Source organism: Pseudoliparis swirei, chromosome 15 (genome assembly GCF_029220125.1).
Source record: "Pseudoliparis swirei isolate HS2019 ecotype Mariana Trench chromosome 15, NWPU_hadal_v1, whole genome shotgun sequence".
NCBI classification, from domain to species: domain Eukaryota; kingdom Metazoa; phylum Chordata; class Actinopteri; order Perciformes; family Liparidae; genus Pseudoliparis; species Pseudoliparis swirei.
The window spans coordinates 22,654,488-22,674,764 of record NC_079402.1 but is presented as its reverse complement, the minus strand read 5'-3'; the positions used below and the strand labels follow the sequence as shown (position 1 = coordinate 22,674,764).

Sequence of the window (20,277 nt, the reverse complement as noted above, 5' to 3'; positions counted from 1 at the left end):
TAAATCAACGGGGGGGAAATAACATCCTCCAACTGCATGTGATAAATGGATTTAAACTTGAATTAGGATTCACACTTCAACATTACTCCACAGGAAGAGGACAAAGACTGTCAAAGGTTTCATGAATCAGCAGCTTTAATGATTTTAAACAACGTTCATACACTTTAGATCATATAATGTGATACACGTATACTTATGTTGTTGTTGTTGTATTTCCAGTGATATAAGATTAAATATAACCAGAACACCACTGAAGAATACAAAGGTATGAGATGTGAGATGTGAGGACCTCTAGTGGTCAAATGGATGAACTGCAACAATAGAAGAAGACGTCTCATTATTAGTACTTTAACTTGTTTGGTTCTAAATGGCATTAATTAAATTATAACGTTGTGATTTCTTTATGAAAATAACAAACAAACAAAGCAGGTGTTGATTAATACACAACGTAATCTCTCTCTGGTTTTATTTACCCCGTCAGCATCATTTTTATTACTGAACGAGGTCCTCAAAGAGCAGTTTAGGGTTAGGACGTGTAGTCCAGTGCTCCTGCTCCTCAACGTGGAGGACAGAGGAACTCTACTTCAGCTCGCCGCAGTCGGCGATGACCACTTTGGCCTTCGGGGTGCCGCTTTTGGTGCCGTGCTTCTCCATCGCCTTGACGACGTCGGCGCCCTCCACCACGTTGCCGAACACCACGTGCTTCTTGTCCAGCCTGCAGAGCAGAGTTAGGTTAGGGTTAAGTTAGGTTAGGGTTAAATTAGGTTAGGGTTAAATTAGGCTCGATTAGACTAGGGTTAGGTTAGATAAAATGAGGTTAAATTAGACTAGGGTTAGGTTAGATTTAGTTAGGGTTAGATTAGGGTTAGGTAAGTGGGTTAAATTAGACTAGGGTTAGATTAGATGAGGTTAGGTTAGATTTAGTTATGATTAGATTAGGGTTAGGTTAGATTTAGTTAGGGTTAGATTGGATTAGGTTTAGGTTAGATTTAGATTAGGATTAGATGAGGTTAGGTTAGACTAGGGTTATGTTAGATTTAGTTAGGGTTAGATTAGATTAGGGTTAGGTTAGATTTAGTTAGGGTTAGGTTAGAGTAGGGTTAGGTTAGATTAGATGAGGTTAGGTTAGAGTAGGGTTAGGTTAGATGAGGTTAGGGTTAGGTTAGAGTAGGGTTAGATGAGGTTAGGTTAGAGTAGGGTTAGATGAGGTTAGGTTAGAGTAGGGTTAGGTTAGATGAGGTTAGGTTAGAGTAGGGTTAGGTTAGGTTAGAGTATGGTTAGGTTAGATTAGATGAGGTTAGGTTAGAGTAAAGTTAGATGAGATGAGGTTAGGTTAGAGTAGGGTTAGATGAGGTTAGGTTAGAGTAGGGTTAGGTTAGATGAGGTTAGGATTAGTTTAGAGTAGTGTTAGGTTAGATGAGGTTAGGTTGGAGTAAGGTTAGATTAGATGAGGTTAGGTTAGAGTAGGGTTAGGTTAGATGAGGTTAGAGTAGGGTTAGGTTAGATTAGATGAGGTTAGGGTTAGGTTAGAGTAGGGTTAGGTTAGATGAGGTTAGGTTAGAGTAGGGTTAGGTTAGATGAGGTTAGGTTAGAGTATGGTTAGGTTAGATTAGATGAGGTTAGAGTAAAGTTAGATGAGATGAGGTTAGGTTAGAGTAGGGTTAGATGAGGTTAGGTTAGAGTAGGGTTAGGTTAGATGAGGTTAGGATTAGTTTAGAGTAGTGTTAGGTTAGATGAGGTTAGGTTGGAGTAAGGTTAGATTAGATGAGGTTAGGTTAGAGTAGGGTTAGGTTAGATGAGGTTAGGTTAGAGTAGGGTTAGGTTAGATTAGATGAGGTTAGGTTAGAGTAAAGTTAGATTAGATGAGGTTAGGTTAGAGTAGGGTTAGGTTAGATGAGGTTAGGGTTAGGTTAGAGTAGGGTTAGGTTAGATTAGATGAGGTTAGGGTAAAGTTAGATTAGATGAGGTTAGGTTAGAGTAGGGTTAGATTAGATGAGGTTAGGTTAGAGTAGGGTTAGGTTAGATGAGGTTAGGTTAGAGTAGGGTTAGATTAGATGAGGTTAGGTTAGAGTAGGGTTAGATTAGATGAGGTTAGGTTAGAGTAGGGTTAGGTTAGATGAGGTTAGAGTAGGGTTAGATTGGATGAGGTTAGGTTAGAGTAGGGTTAGATTAGATGATGTTAGGTTAGAGTAGGGTTAGGTTAGATGAGGTTAGGTTAGAGTAGGGTTAGATTAGATGAGGTTAGGGTTAGGTTAGAGTATGGTTAGGTTAGATTAGATGAGGTTAGGGTTAGGTTAGAGTAGGGTTAGGTTAGATGAGGTTAGGGTTAGGTTAGAGTAGGGTTAGGTTAGATGAGGTTAGGTTAGAGTAGGGTTAGGTTAGATGAGGTTAGGTTAGATGAGGTTAGGTTAGAGTAGGGTTAGGTTAGATGAGGTTAGGTTAGAGTAGGGTTAGGTTAGATGAGGTTAGTGTTAGGTTAGAGTAGTGTTAGGTTAGATGAGGTTAGGGACCAGACCCTGCTGGTCCGAGGCCCAGCTGGCCCGGCGGGTCCAGGTGCAGCTCACCAGTCGGTCTTGGCGGTGCAGATGAAGAACTGGGACCCGTTGGTGTTGGGCCCGGCGTTGGCCATGGACAGCGTGCCGGGGCCCGCGTGCTTCAGCTCGAAGTTCTCGTCGGCGAACTTCTCCCCGTAGATGGATTTACCACCGGTTCCGTCGTGGTTGGTGAAGTCTCCGCCCTGAAGGGGGGGGGGGAGTTCACTCGGTACAATGAGAAGATCCACAATCTGAAACCGGTGACAAGCCAAGGCTCACCTGGCACATGAACTTGGGGATGAGCCGGTGGAAGGTGGAGCCCTTGTAGCCGAAGCCCTTCTCCCCGGTGCACAGCGCGCGGAAGTTCTCTAAACATAAATAAATAAATAAATACACTGAGGGTTCAAATCCCCACGAGCTGCTGACTATGGAATATGTTTACATCAATAATCTGGATTTACATCGTATGAGTCTCTCTGTGCTGGTCTTGAGTCTTATAAGAGGAAACAATAAATATCCGTACCTGCTGTCTTTGGGACCACGTCGGCCCGGAGCTGCAAAACAAGAAGATAAACATGTCAACATAGAACACAAGAAGATAAACATGTCAACATAGAACACAAGAAGATAAACATGTCAACAAAGAAGTGTGAACTCCATCACCACATTAAGGAGAGTACATGTTTGTGGCTGCATCTGTTACGATCTCAGACACTTAGGAAGTAGGACCCAATTGCACGACCCGGGAGACAGAGATAAAGTATTTGTAAGTACTTTATTTTTCGGTTCTGCAGTGAACAAAATGAAAGCGCTCACGTAGTGAGGGATCAAAAACTTTTCAAGAGCACAACATAACCCGACCTGATCATGGCAAAAGACCAGACGAACTGACAAGGAACACTGGGAGACAGGGGAATTTAAGCACATGGTAACAAGACACAGGTGGGACCAATCAGGGCCGGGGCTGACACTGATGAGCATAGGAGACAGGTGTGATGACAGGTGAAAACAATCAGGAAGCCTGGAATGAGAGAAAGCGAACATAAATGACCTGAACCTCTCTAGCATATCTGTCGGTGCACAACAGTACCCCCTCTAGGGCCAACTCCTGATGGCCCAGGCTGATTGTAAAAGTCGTGGATAAGAGTCTTGTCTACGATAAATGAAGCAGCTATCCAGCTTCTAGCCTCAGGACCGTAACCTTCCAGTCTACTAGGAATTGCTTGCCCCTCCCCCTATTACGGACCTCCAGTAGCTTACGGACCTTGTAAACGTCCCCCCTTCAAAGAACTGGGGCGGTGGAGGGGGTTTGGAGGCGGGAACAAGTGTGCTCTCACACACCGGCTTGATTCTACTAACGTGAAACGTTGGGTGCACTCTCAAGGTCCTGGGGTTGCAAGCGCGGGTTGATGACTCTGGACACTGGAAACGGACCCACAAATCTCGGAGCCAGTTTCTTTGAGGCGACATGGAGTGGTAAGTCTTTGGTAGAGAGCCAAACCTTTTGGCCTGGACTGTAGGAGGGGCGACCCTGCGATGAACGTCAACAGCCTTCATCCGAGCTGAACTGGAGAAGAGACTGGCATGCACCAGCCCAAACTCTGCGACAACGTCTGATCATGGCATGTGCCGATGGAACCATCACCTCTTCCTCGTTGTTAGGGAAAAGTGGAGGCTGGAAACCATTGACACAATGGAATGGAGAGAGACCTGTGGCCGCCGAGGAAGGGTATTGTGGGCAACCTCGACCCATGTGAGGTGGTCACTCCAGGTGGTCTGGTTCCGGGAGACGAGACAACGTAGCGTAGTCTCTAGTTCTTGGTTCAGTCGCCCTGACTGTCCATTTGACTGAGGGTGATATCCTGATGACAGGCTGACGGTGGCACCTATGAGTCGACAAAACTCTTTCCAGAAGGCGGAAATGAATTGTGGACCCTGTCGAAAACAATGTCATTAGGGAATCCATGGATCCTGAATACGTGATTCATCATGACCTCTGCGGTGACTTTGGCAGAGGAAGCTTGGTCAATGGGATGAAGTGAGCCATTTTGAAAATCGATCAACCACTGTTAGAACCGTAGTCTTGCCTCTGGATGAGGGAAATCCTGTCACAAAATCCATCGAAATGTGTGACCAAGGACGATGGGGAATCGGCAGCGGCTGGAGCAAGCCCATCTTAACTTGAGATGAGGTCTTATTACACGCACACACCGGACAAGCCGCTACATACCAGGCCACATTTTTCTTCATGGATGGCCACCAGAAACGTTGTTGTATCCTGAACATTGTTCTTGCTACTCCCGGATGGCACAGATGAGTGAGCCCAGTGGATGACCTTGGAGTGAAAAGCCTCAGGAACAAACAGCAGATTGTTGGGACACTCGCTAGGCGCTGGATTCATGACATTTGCCTCTTTAACGTCTGACTCCACTTGCCAGGAAAAGGCTCCGATCACCCGGTTAAGTGGAAGGATGGTCTTGGGCTCACCGCAAGTGGTTCGGGATCGTAAAGACGAGACAAAGCATCGGGTTTTTGATTCTGAGACCCGGGACGAAAAGAGAGTGTGAAGTTGAATCTACTAAAGAAAAGTGTCCACCTGGCCTGACGGGAGTTGAGACGCTTAGCCTTTCTTATATATTCTAGATTCTTGTGATCTGTCCAGACTAAAAACAGTTGCTCTGCACCCTCCAGCCAGTGTCTCCATTCCTCGAGGGCAGCTTTTACAGCTAACAATTCCTTGTTTCCCACGTCATAATTCCGCTCTGCCGTTGTCAACTTCCGCGACAGGTAAGCACATGGATGCATCTTGTTGTCTTCTGCAGAACGTTGAGACAGTACTCCTCCAATTCCCTCATTGGAAGCATCCACCTCGACCATAAACTGGCGCTGGGGATCTGGAATGGTGAGTATGGGAGCTGATGTGAATCTATCTCTGAGAAGTTTGAAAGCAAGATCCGCCTGGGGGGTCCACTTGAAGGGAACCTTAGGAGAAGTCAGAACATGCAGAGGAGCAGCAACAGAACTGAAATTCCTAATAAACTTCCTATAGAAGTTAGCAAATCCTAGACACTGCTGAACCTTTTTCCTGGAGTCTGGTGTGGGCCACTGGGATACTGCACTGACTGCAGGATCCATTTGGATATGATTAGGTGAGACTATGTATCCTAAGAAAGACACCTCTTCTGTGTGGAACTCGCACTTCTCTGCCTTGACATATAGCTGATTATCCAGTAGTTTCTGCAAAACTTGGCGGACATGGTTAACATGAGATTTAGCGTCTGGGGAGAAAATCAGTATGTCATCCAGATACACAAACACTGAAATATTCAAGAATTCCCAAAACCTCATTCACAAAAGCTTGAAAACAGCGGTGCATTGCACAGTCCAAAAGGCATTACCAAGTACTCATAGTGACCATTCTGAGTGTTGAATCCAGTCTTCCACTCATCCCCTTGTTTTATTCTAACCAAGTGATATGCATTTCTTAAATCCAACTTGGTGAATATCTTGGCCGTTTGAAGCAGTTCAAAGCAGATGACATGAGTGGCAGAGGATAGCGGTTCTTCACCGTAATGTCATTTAGTGGACTGTAGTCTATGCAAGGTCTCAGAGACCCGTCTTTCTTTCCCACAAAGAATCCGCTCCGCTGGAGACGATGAAGGACGGATAATCCTGATTTGAGTGAAGAGGAGATGTATTCATCCATTGCTGTTCTCTCAGGTCTCGAAATCGAGTAAAGTCTCCCTTGGGAATGGGGCTCGGTAAGAGATCAATGGGACAGTCAAAATCTCGGTGAGGAGGTAGCGACAAGGCTTTAGACTTGTTAAACGCTTTTTAAATCATGGTAACAGGAAGGTACCTTGTGTAGATCAGGATAGACAGAGTGAGCTATAATGAGCCTACTAGAGACTGATGGTACATTACCTGGTTGCGAATGTTTACACCTGCCCTTACAATCCTCTCCCCATTCCTTAACTTTCCTGAAGGCCAGTCTATGTGAGGATTGTGGATCTTCAACCAAGGAAACCCCAAAATAATCGGGTGCTGAGTCGACTCAAAAATATGAAATTGCATGCTCTCGGTATGGTCCTTATTTATAGTAATCTGTATGGGCTCAGTGCAATGGGTAACTGTGAACAACAAGCGGCCGTCTAAGGCACTGGCACTAACAGGATGAGATAGCGGGACAGTTTTTATTTTAGCTGTTTGACTAGGCCCCAGTCTATAAGGCTTTCGTCAGCCCCTGAGTCTATTAACACACCCTGGTCAATGGTCTGATTGTTAATACAAATGTCTACCTGAGTAACAGGTCGAGGAGGGAAGTCTGCGGAAAACTTGCTCACCAGCGCCTCCTTTGACTGGTGAGCACGATCTTTCCCGGCATGAAGCGAGTTGATGACCCGGCTGGCCGCAGTAGAAACAGCAACCCTCCAGACGGCGCTGCCTCTCCTCCAGAGAAAGCCTGGTTCTTCCAAGCTGCATGGGTTCACCGGAGTCATTCGGAAGTGTAGTCCTCAGATGGTCCGGTAACATGAGCTGGAAATCCTCCGCTGGCGGCGCGACCCTCCGAGGCGAATTCTGGAAGCTGGGAATAACATCTTGGTTGCGTCGACGCCCTCTCTCTTTCAAGACGGTTATCGATCCGGATGGCCACAGCGATGAGGATTCCAGATCCGGTGTCTCCAGTGGAGCCAGCTGGTCCTTTATCGGTTCAAAGTCCTGTCATGAGGGCGTCACGAAGAGCCGGAATATTCCATCCGCTGTCCGCTGCTGCTGTACGAAACTCGATGGCATAATCAACCACCTGACGGTTGAGCTGACGATTTGAAACAGTCTTCTGCTGGCCTCCGTAGCAGGCGATGAGTGGTCAAAATGCGCCTCATAGTCTCTATGAAATCGGCCAATGAGTAACATAGTTCGGTGTCTCTAGACCATTCTGCAGTAGCCCAGGCTGCAGCTCTTCCCGTTAAATGAGACACAATACACGCCACTTTACCATGCTCAGATAAAAAGGCTGCTGGGTTGTGTTGAAAATGCAGACCACACTGTACCAGAAAGGCTCTGCAATTGAAGAGTCTCCGGAAAATCTCTCCGGAAGAGCCAGCCGTAACGGGAGGAAACAGCCTGACCTGGGTCGTCAGCTGGAGTATTGACAGGCAAATTCTCAGCTGTGGATGACGTCACCGGAGGAGCAGTCTGTTGATGAGTGAAAAATTATTCATTTGGGCAACCAGTTGTTGCATCTGTGTAGATAATTCTTCCTGAACCCGGCCTGGCGTCCTCTCAGCTCTTGTATTTCCGGCTGACTTTGTCCAGTTTTTCCTCGTGATGAAAATCGTCACGCCCTGTACCGACAGAGCGGCGTGAAGCGTTCTTGGGTCGGCTGGGTCCATAATGTGGTCAGTTCGTTCTGTTACGATCTCAGACACTTAGGAAGTAGGACCCAATTGCACGACCGGGAGACAGAGATAAAGTATTTGTAAGTACTTTATTTTTCGGTTCTGCAGTGAACAAATGAAAGCGCTCACGTAGTGAGGATCAAAAACTTTTCAAGAGCACAACATAACCCGACCTGATCATGGCAAAAGACCAGGCGAACTGACAAGGAACACTGGGAGACAGGGGAATTTAAGCACATGGTAACAAGACACAGGTGGGACCAATCAGGGGCGGGGCTGACACTGATGAGCATAGGAGACAGGTGTGATGACAGGTGAAAACAATCAGGAAGCCTGGAATGAGAGAAAGCGAACATAAATGACCTGAACCTCTCTAGCATATCTGTCGGTGCACAACAGCATCATCGACAACATCTCCATTGTGTTACTGTTGATGTGTAAAGTCGTAAAACATGAACATCGTGGAGTAAAGAACAAAAACACCGGAAGAATACGAAGAGATTAACATAATGTTTTATTTTGGTGAATGATCTCCAGCCGCGCAGTGATGCACTCCAGAGGTTATAACGCCTCATAGCGGCGTTATAACGGCTCCCTGACGCTCTGGTGGTGACCATGACCACAGGATGCGCCAACTAAAACAAGTTGACGTCATATGGATGTGACGTCATTACCTCCATGACGATGCGGCCCGCGTGCCCTCCGTCCACCGAGATGTCGAAAAACACTCTGGGGTTCTCCATGTCCGGGTGCTGCGGGGAGGAGGTGCTGCCGGGTGGAGGTCCTTTAGGGTGGAGGTGCTGTGATGAGGAGATGCTGCCTGATGGAGGTGCTTTGCGGTGGAGGTGCGGACTGAACCACACACGGGGTCTATGCCGCGTTGTATTTAAGGTGAGGGGAGAGGGGGCGGGGTCGAACGCACCGGCTCCGGGATGGACCAATAGGAAGGCAGGGACGAGAGAAGCGAAGACATTAAATAAATAAATCCTCTGAAACGTTTTAATTTCATAAGCAATGATTTTTAAAATTATTTGTGCAATATAATTATTATATTACTTTTTCATTCACATCATTGACTATTTCCATCGTGTTAGTATCTTTTACACTTTGGATTTAATTATCTTTTCATTACATCTTTCATTTATTCATAATTTATTACTTAATGATATTCTATTTTGCAATGGTGTCAGATTTATATATGTTACACTAAATAATTGTTATTCTATTGTTGATATTTTTTATCTTCTATCTTTATTGAAACTCTGGAACAATCAGAATCAGAATAGTATTTATAAGGAACTTCCTTCTGGATATTAAAGTTATATCTTAAATATGTGTAAAAGTAGTGTACTCATTCCTGTATGTGGGGGAAAGTACTGTGAAGTCAGAGTACCATGTGGTAACAATTCACCCAATGTATTCATGTTCTATTAATTAATTACAAATATATTTAGATTTATATTTGCCAATAAACCAGATTCTGATTCAAGAGGAAGTAAAAGTATTCCGTAAATTAATCTTTTTAATGCACATTGTATAACCTGTGATCGTATTGGAGCAATAAGATCAATATTTCACCCTCAGGAGCAGAAAATGGAAATAATCAAGAACAAGAACCTCAGAAATGGTATAAAGTTTGATTTTATGCGACAGTCTGAATGAAAACTTCAACATAAATACGTATTAAATACTTAAAAACACCAGAAGCTCCACAACAAAAGTATTGTTGTCAAATAAAGTGATTTTTAATTATGGACAAGGTAACTGCAGGTACAACGACGAGTATGATTACAAAATAAATAGAAAATAATGGCAATTACAATGCGTTACAAAATATGTGGAATAGTTTACATGTTAAAAAACTGTTTTCTTCCTTTTTTTTCCGAGTAAATTTGCAGTTAAATAGTCCGTAACTCCCAAATATAATGATAATAATAACAATGACGTCATTACGTTGTCGTCGTGTTGGTAAATCATTCACAGACAAAAACACACATCTTTAAAAAGTTGGGCGTGTATCCCTCCACCCGGCAACCGCATCACGACCGCCGGGCGGCGCGAGGACTTTTTACAATTGCTTTATAATTTCTATAACATACATTATGTATACAGCGCCAACATGACCCAACTAAATGACACTAACACGGTGACCGCTCATTGGACACACGTCGTCCAATGAAAATAGCCGATTACACGGCCGGCGACTTCAAAGCACGAATAAAAGCGTTCGAGAAACGACATTTACAGGATGCTCGAGGACACGAGAAGAGGGAGTCTTTTCTAATATATATATAAATATATATTTCACAGCGCTCCCGAACTTCATATTTAAAATAAAGGAAAAGGAAATAAAGTCTTTTGTACATTTGTTTGTTTTTCGGAGAAACAAAAGGTTAAGTGACCGCCGCCCTTAGCGTACATTAATCTGCATTGTTCTGTTAATCTCACGAAAAGATTCATCCGCCGCTGAAAGTAGTCCCGACGAGCGCTTAAAATAACGAACACGACGTCATCGAGTCATTTACTGATGTAAAAGTGAGATGTGATAACACGCCGCCATCCCATAATTTACACCTTAAAAAACCCAAAACATTTCAATTAGGGCGGACAACTTCAATTTAACCAATAGTTTGATTAAAAATAGAATAAAAACAGACTGACGTATTTTAATCATTGAGCCCAAATGTCGCTGAACCCCTGAACCTGAATCCTTAAAGGTTTAAATGAGGATCCAGATTTCATTTTATACATTTAAAAAAAGGTTTTATGTACAAATACTCACAAGAGCACAACATATGGATTCATCCGCCGCTGTAAATAGTCCCTATTGTCTGTTCCCTTGACTCCTCCCTCCTCGCCTCCTTCTCCACTCGCAACAAAACAAAAGGACAGAATCCTTCGCGCACATTTAGTTTCTTTATGTAAATATATATATATATATACACACACACATCTATATATATATATATATATATATAATTCTCAAGCTGCATTGTTTGTGTCACTCTTTCACACAACGGGAATATTTTACATAAAAAAAAAAGAAAAGCGTTAAACCGTATTTCCAATCTTCGACGAACATTTCACAAAAAGCCTGATTTATATATATATATATATATATATATATATAATATTAAAAAGGAGCGTCGGTGCTTTTAATTTGAAACGTGAGTTGTGGACAGAGGCGAGGGAAAGAAAAGGAGGACGTTTAAACTCTTTTCATGGGATTAATAACGAGTCTAAAGAATAAAACAACAGGACCTTTACTTTGAAAGCACCGGTTCCCACGCGGGGAGCTTCTCCATGTCGATGATTGTTTGTCTCGAGGTAAACGGGCGAGACGCAGATCTGCAGGAATGTGCGTGTGCAGAACACAAAAAGAAAGAGAGTTTGGGACCCGGCGTCGAGTGAAGACCTCCCGCCGGGCGCTTGTGCTTAGTGGACGATGCTGGTCTGCAGAGTTCTGATTGGCTCGTCATCAAAGTCAAGCAGGACACAAACAATAAGGAAAAACAAACACACACACGCACACAGGAAGTGGGTGCCGACGGCGTCGTCTTCAACCGATGGGGGCGGGGCTACGGCGGTCAGTTGTTCTCGAACAGAGACAGCAGGTCGTCGCTGCTGTTGCTAGGCAGATCAGGGGGGCCCAGGTAGGACAGCAGCTCATCGGGGTTGGTCAGCTCAGGAAGAAGCTTCAGAGGTCACATGACATTCAGTTAGGAGACGACAGGTACACGGCTTCATGAAGGGGTTAAAGGTTAGGGAAAGGGGAAAGAGAGAAAGGATAGAGGACGAGAGGAGAGAGGAAGGAGGAGAGAGAGAGGAGAATAGAGGACGAGAGGAGAGAGGAAAGAGGAGAGAGAGAAAGAGGAGATGAGGAGAGAGGAGAGGAGCAGCAGCTGGAGGTTTCATATCAAACATCTGACACATGTCCTGATGGAGGATTTGAGCCTTACAGTTTAATCTATGGAGCGGGGGGGGGGGGGGGGGGGGGGTAAAACTGAGGACGTTAAAGATTAAAATTTGTGATTGAAAAAGTCACAAATTTGTTTACAAAGTGAAATTCTCTGAGAAATAAGAACTTATATATCCTCTGAGACTAAAGTCACGAATGTTCTGAGATGTAAAACTCACAAATTCTTAAAAATAAGATAAAACGTCAAATAAATGAGCCGAAAAAAGTAAAAACATTATAAATATGAGAGAAAACCACCAGAATATTCGCTGAGATCATTAAACTGATTATATTTTATAGATTTTGAATCTCGCCGTGATCGTCATGACGACTATCGTCTGAATTAATAAAGTGTCATTTGCCAGGAGAGGAAACACTGGAGCGGTGCGTCGTCACCGTGGCAACGGGGAGGAGGAGGTAACCGCGCCGTCCTCCATGCTCTCTGAGGGAACATGGAGGACGGACGCCGGGTCACGGACACGTTACCGCATGTTTACCGGAGCCGGCGCTGATCCAAGAGAAGCGGAGCGGCTCCTTGAGAGGAAACAATAAGAATACAACTAAAAACACAACTTACGCTTCTGAGGCTGCCTCCAGAGATTTGTGAGTTTTCATCTATTTTTTTAATCTGAGAGAATATCCAAGAGAACGTTAAGAGGAAATGAAAAATAAATCTGGAATAAAGAATGAAAAGAGGAGTGTCATCGGGAGGATAGTCCGGCGATAAAGACACACAACATGTCATTGTAGTTTTAAGCTGCTGTGCGATGCTAACCGTCCCCCCCCGCTTCCAGTCTCTATGCTAAGCTACGCTAACGGCTCCGTGATGATGAATGAATGCACATCGGTTCAGTCACGTGACCAACACTCACGTCTAGTGCGTGATCGGCGCCCTCCCCTCCGGGGCCCCCGGGGCCCCCCAGGGCGAAGGGGCCCTCGCCCTGCAGCCGGGCATTCTGGGTAGTGGCGCCGCGCTGCGGCAGCGGGCTGCCGGCGTCACAGAGGCCGCCGTGCTGCAGGATGCTGTGGGCGTGTTCGATCTGCCTGGAGTGAGACGACTTCACACGCACACACACACACACAGGGCGAGAGGAGGCCGTCAACACCACAACAACAACAACAGAGTCCAGAGGGCCGGCGGCAGCAGGAGTGAGTGACAGCTGCCCGAGGCAGCCGGCATGCGGCCCGCTGGCCTCGGGGGGGCGGGGCCACGTCAGCCTTGTCCACTTCAGGCTCAGAGAGACCCTCAGGGACCAGAAGGACGAGACAGACCGGCAGACCCTTCAGACCGAAAGACCCTTCAGAGCCTTCAGAGCCGTAATACCTATCAGACCTTAAGACCTATCAGACCGTAAGACCTATCAGACCTTTAAGATCCATTAGACCTGAAGACCTATCAGACCGTAAGACCTTTAATACCTATGAGACCTTTAAGACGTATCAGATCTTAAGACCTATCAGACCTTTAAAACCTTTAAGACCTATCAGACCTATCAGATCTTTAAGACCTATCAGACCTATCAGACCTTTAATACCTATCAGATCTTTAAGACCTATCAGACCTATCAGATCTTTAAGACCTATCAGACCTATCAGATCTTTAAGACCTATCAGACCTTTAAGACCTATCAGACCTTTAATACCTATCAGATCTTTAAGACCTATCAGACCGTAGAACCTTAAGACCCATCAGACCTTTAAGAGCTATAAGACCTATCAGATCTTTAAGACCTTTAAAACCTTTAAGACCTATCAGATCCTTCAGACCCTTTAGTCATTGCAGACCCAAAGGCTCCGGGAACAAAGGGGAACCGGATTAAACAAGACCCAGAACCAGGAGAGGTCCGGTGGTTCATGTGACGAGTGAATACAGAATTATTTTAACAAAACAGAAATTCTCTGAAATGTAAATTTAGGAGATAAAATGTGATTATTTATGATTAATATAAATAATATTATAAAGACAAATATAATTTTTTTAAACAGAAATTCTCTGAAATATTAATCCTACATTTTTGAGACAAAATATTAATATTAAAAATCTTATAAGGAAAAATATTCATTAAAAAAAACACGTACATTTATAAGACAACATTTAATGATAAATATTATTAAATTATTATGATTAAATTAGAAAGTTTATGATAAAAGATTTAATGTAAAATCACATATTTGTGAGATTTTAAAATGATAAAAAAATGTAATAGTTAGATTAAAAATAAAGTGTGAGTGTGTTCTGGGTTGAACCTCGTTTCACCCTCTGGCTTTGTGACCTCTGGCTTTGTGACCTCTGGCTCTGTGACCTTTAACCCCTGTGACCTCGGGCTGCTGTCCATGCTTAGCCCCGCCCCCTTTGTGGACAGAAAGGAGGCGCGTGATTTAGCATGCGAGGGGGATAGACGTGGCTAAGGGAGGCTCCCGTGCTTTGTCACTTTTCATTACTAAGCTCTCATTGTTAACTTTGCCTGTACGGCTTCATCTTCATGTCTGAGAGACAATGAGCCATAATCTGCGGACAAAGACAACGACTGCGGCTCCAGCTACAACCAAAGTCCTGATGGCCAACTCTGCCAACGCTACAGGTGGCCCGACGTCTCTCCCGGCGGACTTGGAGAAGCTGCGCACCATGCTACTGAGCGACCTCAAGAGTACGATCCAGGAGGCCTTGGCCCCACTGGCGGACTCAATCAACAAGCTACGTGAAACCACGGAGGACCATGGCCGGCGCGTTACCGGTATCGAAGAAGACTTGTCGGGCTACAGTGACAGAATTGTCGACCTCGAGGAAATGTGCACCTCGCTCAAAAACACAAACTCCATCCTTGTTGACACAGCGGACGATCTCGAAAACAGATCGAGGAGGTGCAATTTGAGAGTGACCAACTTGGCGGAGAAAATAGAAGGGACTAATCCGGTCAAATTCATGTCGGGCTTTTTTGCCGAGACTTTGGGAAGCGATTTATTCCCCACTCCGCCGACTCTGGACCGGGCACACCGGCTCGGCGCGCTGCGCTCCGGGTCCAACTCAAAGCCCAGAACTATGATGGTGACTTTTCACTACTTCCAGGATAAGGATCGCGCACTGAGAGTGAGTCGGGACAAACTCAACTACCGCGGGGGACGAGTCGTCTTCTACCCGGACTACAGCGCCGCTGTCACCAAGAAGCGAACAGCATTTAACCCCGTGAAGGCCCTTCTCTACCAGAAAGGAGTGAAGTTTCGAATGATTTTTCCTGCTTTATTAAAGGTCGACCACAAGGGAGAGACGCACTCCTTCAACACTGCGGAGGAGGCGCAAACATTCTATGACCAGCATGTCGGTGAACTGTGAGTAACTTCACTCAAACTGACCTGACAGACTGAATGGTGGGACTCATGTGGGACTGTTGTTGACATCTTGTTCCGCCTCATTCTGTTACACTGGTAAATTTCAGCTTTTGGATTTATGCTACTGTCAAAGTCACTATACCTTTCCGTTTTGTTATTTAGCATCACTGCTCAATATGCTTAATACTTACTTGTTTACGATAAAATGTAACCTGTTAATCCCTTTTGGTTGTTTGTTGCACGGGAGCCAGCCCTTGTGCAGGCTCGGGTCGTGAGGGATTAGACTCGATGCACTGGAAGTTTGAGATTAGTTTTTTCCTGCGGTTTTCTTCGTTTGGGGAAGTAGATCTAGGACCGTTTTATTTTGGTTTTTTTTTGGGGGGAGGGAATATGGGTCTGGCCCACAATTTACACTGTAATGCAAAAAAACAATGAATACAGTTATCACAAGGACAGAACTGAGGGACAGAACCAGATGTGATTCCCTTTTTCATTTTTCCAAACATTATCTGAACAATCTTTTCTCTAACTCACCTTAATGTCCCCGTTAATGGCTAACTTTAGCAATCCCTCTGATACGCTGAGGGTTGGAGATAACTGTCAGATTTATCTCATGGAATGTAAAAGGTGTAAATGGACCGGTAAAACATGCCAGGGTGCTTACACACCTAAAAAACCTAAAAGCTGATGTAGTTTTCCTCCAGGAAACGCATTTTAAAAAATCTGAACAGATCAGACTACGTAAAGCTTGGTTTAGCCATGAGTTCCACTCAGATTTTGATACCAGGGCACGTGGGGTTGCAATATTAGTCAGCAAAAAAATACAATTCAGTCCAACAAATGTTGTCTCGGACTCTTGCGGCCGATACGTGACAGGTTCTCTCTTCAATATACCTCTTCTGTTGGTTCATGTATTGGGAAGTCAACTCTGCTAACAGACTTTTGGCCTCCCTTCCAAGCCTAAATACACATCAACTGGTGCTTGGAGGGGATCTAAATTGTGTAATGGACCCTAGCCTGGACCGCTCATCCTCTAAAAGAGTTTCCCCCTCCAAAATGTCCAAATCCTTTTCAATGTTTATGAATGATAATGGTTGTGTGGATCCGTGGAGGTTTTCAAACCCAAGCTCGAAGGTTTTTTTCTTTTTTTTCACATGTTCACTCCTCCTTCTCACAAATTGATTTTTTTTTTTGGACAGAGCTCTCATTCCTTACGGTAAGTCTGTGGAATACTTACCTGTTATTATTTCGGACCACGCTCCTCTACAATTAGACATCTCCTTCACCCTGAATCAGAAAGACCGTCCACTATGGAGGCTAAACCCCCTATTGCTCTCTGATCAAGACTTTTGCAATAAAATTACCAAATCCATAGATTCCTTCATCGAAATTATCACGTCCAGTTCAGTCTCCTTCTCCCTTCTGTGGGAAACACTTAAAGCAGTTCTACGAGGGAAAATCATTTCCTTCACATCATACTCAAACAAAATGGGGAGGCAACAACTACAAAACTTGACTGAATCCATCCACAACCTCGATAAGCAGTATGTTTCTAATCCATCACCTGAACTTCTCAAAAAAAGGGAAAGTTTACAATTAGAATTTAATCTACTGTCGACCAAAAAAGCAGAGCAACTGCTGTTGTACTCCTGTGGACGGTCATATGAGTATGGGGACAAGAACAGCCGGTTGCTGGCTCATCAACTAAAACGGGAAGCAGCCTCACGACTGATTCCTGAAATTAAAGATAATCATGGAAACTTGAAAACTAGCCCGCAAGAAATTAACAAAGTTTTTCAGACGTACTACACAAAATTGTATACCTCTGAATCTACCTCAAGTAAAGGACCAATGACAACATTTTTAGACGGCTTCGACTTCCCATGTCTTGAATCTGATAAAATCACGGAACTAGATCGGACAATAGAATTGGAAGAAATCCAGGCAGCAATTACAACAATGCAGAGCGGCAAGAATCCGGGGCCTGATGGCTTTACGGCAGAATTTTAGAAAAAATTTAAAGACAAGCTTTCTCCAATTCTTCTCGGAATGTATCGGGAATCGCTGATTATGGGTACTCTCCCACCAACTCTCACAAGCAAGCATCACACTTTTACTAAAAAAGGACAAGGACCCGTCTGACTGTGGATCCTATCGACCAATCTCACTTCTTAATGTAGACTCTAAAATCATTGCAAAGGTACTGTCACGCCGACTTGAAAATATTACCCCTTTAATTATTTCTGAAGACCAGACTGGTTTTATAAAAGATCGTCACTCATTTGCCAACATCCGCAGGTTACTTAATATAATTCACACTTCCCACTCCGCACTTGTTCCGGAAGCAGTTATCTCATTAGATGCTGAAAAGGCTTTTGACCGGATTGAGTGGGAGTATCTCTTAAAGGTCCTTCAGAAATTCGGTTTCGGTGATGTTTTCACCTCCTGGGTTAGACTTTTATATTCATCTCCGCAAGCATGCGTTAGCACCAACTCACTGCGTTCCCCACATTTCTCTTTAACGAGAGGCACACGCCAAGGATGCCCACTTTCCCCCTTGCTTTTTGCAACCACTATCCATTGCATTGAAATCATCTCCACTTTTGCAGGGAGTACGGCGGGGAGGAATAGAACATCGTGTATCACTGTACGCCGACGACCTGTTGTTGCATGTGAACGACCCAGTGGCATCCTCTCCTTCCATCAAATCGATTCTGATGGAATTTGGTTCTTTTTCAGGATATAAATTAAATTTAAAAAAGAGTGAATTGTACCCAATAAACAATTTGGCTTGTCAGATTCAGCAATCTTTAGTACCTTTTCGTTTAGCCAGTTCAGGTTTCAGGTACCTTGGTGTGAACATAACCCGCAGTCTTGCCTCTCTTCATACAGCTAACTTTAACCCCTTGGTTGAGAATATGAAAAATGACCTTGCTAGATGGCGCAATCTGCCCCTGTCACTACCTGGCAAAGTGCAATCTATAAGAATGAATGTATTCCCCAAATTTCTGTACTTGTTTATATGTTTACCAATATTCTTGCCAAAATCCTTTTTTCAATCAATTGACAAAATTATTCTAAACTTTATCTGGGCAGGAAAGTCACCAAGAGTGAGCAAGATCTCTCTCCAACGCCCGAGGGACATAGGTGGCCTGGCTCTTCCTAATTTCATTTTTTATTATTGGGCAACTAACACTAAAAAAATATCATTTTGGATTAATGCCCCGGAGACTGACTGGTGTCTTTTGGAGGCTCATTCCTGCTACTCTTCATCTCTTCCTGCATTGGTGTACTCATCTCTTCTGATAAAACTGTCCAGCCACTCTTCTAACCCGATTGTCCTCGCTACACTTAGAATTTGGATTCAATTCCGTCGTCACTTTAAATTCCAAACCGCTTCCTCTATGGGTCCGATTAGTAAAAATCATCTATTCCCACCGTCTGTAGTGGATAAAACTTTCTCACAGTGGGCAAAAAAAGGACTGATATGTTTCAGGGATCTTTACGACGATGACCACTTCTCTAGCTTTGACTCTCTTTGTAAGAGATATGACCTGGAGCGTTCAAATCTTTTCAGATATTTTCAGGTCCGCCACTTTGTAAGGAAACACTTCCAGTCATACCCTGACCTCCTTTGCAAAACACTTTGGGAAAGCCTACTAGACACACATCCAACTCAGAAGGGGCTGATCTCTAAAGTTTACAACCAGATCATAACGACAATCGATACCTTTTCTACAATCAAAGCCAAATGGGAAAGTGAGTTGAATGCAAACTTGACAGAGAATTGGTGGGTGGGTGAGGAGGGTGAACACATCGACGTCCTGTGCCAGACTTGGTCTTATCCAGTTCAAGGTGGTCCATAGGATGCACTTTAGTAATAGCAGACGAGCTCAAATGTTCCCAGACCATGATGCAGGATGGAACCGTTGTGACTATCCTCAAGCAGATTTACCACACATGTTTTGGGCGTGTCCTAAACTTGGACAGTTCTGGTGCTTTGTTTTTAATATCTCATCTATAGTTTTAGGGATCAAGCTACAACTGTGCCCTCTTCTGGCAATCTTTGGAATCCCTGCCAAACCCATCCTATATAGTACCAAAGAAAATGATATCATTGCTTTTACGACTCTTCTGGCTCGTCGCAGAATACTGCTTGCTTGGAAGTCTCCAGGTCCACCATCTGTCTGCCTGGCTTAAGGATGTAATGTTTTTCCTGAGTCTTGAAAAAAATCAAATATACACTTAGAGGCTGTAATGACCATTTCACGAGGAAGTGGCAGCCTTTCATTTCTTATTTCCAAGACCTGTCAGTGTTGCCCAATGATTGAGGCGCGTTAGGTTCTGTCCATCTGTCTGATTTATTGCAACCAAAACCATGTATTACAAAAATATGTGAACAAATGTAAAGGCCATGGGTGTGGGTGGGTTTGTGGGTGGGCGTATTATGATTCATTATTTTTCCTTATTTTCAATTGTTTTTTTTATGATTTTTGATTTTATTAGTTGTGTTTCTTCTCATTTTTCACTTTACGCTGTCTGTTTGCTCTACCTTCCTGTCACTTTATGCAGTACTACAGCAAACAGAACAACACACAAAACAAAAAAAATACTTGTTCGCTGATCCCTGTCGCTATATTGTGCACATTCTCTAATAAAGTATATTTAAAAAAGAAAAAGAAAGGAGGCGCGTGAGTGAGTACCCAGGCGGAGGCTCACCTGCTCGGGCTGGTAGGGCAGCGGGGGCCCAGAGGACGGGTAGTCCCCCAGGGTCGGGGTCCCGGGGGTCACGGGGAAGTCTGAGAACCCGGACTGGCTGGAGAACCCCTGACTCCCTACGGAGAACCGGAGAACCTCACGTCAGGAGAACGGCCGAGAGAGTGTGTGAGTGTGTGTAAGTGTGTGTGTGTACGTGTGTGAGTGTGTGTCCTCCAACGCCTCCTCCTCCTCCACTACCCCACCCTCCTCCTCCTCCATCTTCAACACCTCCCCCCCCTCCTCTTCCCCTATCTTCAACCCCTCCTCCTCCTCCACTACCTCCCCTCCTCTTCAACCCCTC

General features: G+C 44.4%; 2 protein-coding genes across 2 annotated transcripts in view; both read right to left on the bottom strand.

Annotated features, from left to right (window-relative positions):
• Nucleotides 1–112: 112 nt before the first annotated feature.
• On the bottom strand, nucleotides 113–8,895 carry LOC130205591 (peptidyl-prolyl cis-trans isomerase-like). The gene is made up of 5 exons (XM_056433055.1): nucleotides 8,608–8,895; nucleotides 3,058–3,088; nucleotides 2,814–2,902; nucleotides 2,565–2,737; nucleotides 113–715 (listed from the first exon to the last, which is right to left on the bottom strand). The coding sequence occupies exons 1-5, from the start codon at nucleotides 8,674–8,676 to the stop codon at nucleotides 580–582; spliced, it is 498 nt and encodes a 165-aa protein (XP_056289030.1). The 5' UTR covers nucleotides 8,677–8,895; the 3' UTR covers nucleotides 113–579.
• Nucleotides 8,896–9,556: 661 nt separating this feature from the next.
• zmiz2 (zinc finger, MIZ-type containing 2) overlaps nucleotides 9,557–20,277 on the bottom strand; it is a 26,271-nt gene continuing 15,550 nt past the window's right edge. Inside the window, exons 18-20 of the mRNA XM_056431928.1 lie at nucleotides 19,938–20,053; nucleotides 12,764–12,949; nucleotides 9,557–11,628 (exon numbers count right to left, since the gene is read on the bottom strand). Coding sequence (XP_056287903.1) covers nucleotides 11,521–11,628; nucleotides 12,764–12,949; nucleotides 19,938–20,053 — 410 coding nt within the window. The 3' untranslated portion in view covers nucleotides 9,557–11,520. The remainder of the gene's footprint in view (nucleotides 11,629–12,763; nucleotides 12,950–19,937; nucleotides 20,054–20,277) is intronic.

Coding starts and splice junctions, on each gene's coding strand:
- LOC130205591 (XM_056433055.1), bottom strand. CDS start 8,676: ATGGAGAACCCCAGAGTGTTTTTCGACATCTCGGTGGACGGAGGGCAC. Junction 2,903..3,057: donor CGTGGTCCCAAAGACAGCAG/GTACGGATATTT, acceptor ATTTATGTTTAG/AGAACTTCCGCGCGCTGTGC. Junction 716..2,564: donor TGCACCGCCAAGACCGACTG/GTGAGCTGCACC, acceptor TCTGCTCTGCAG/GCTGGACAAGAAGCACGTGG.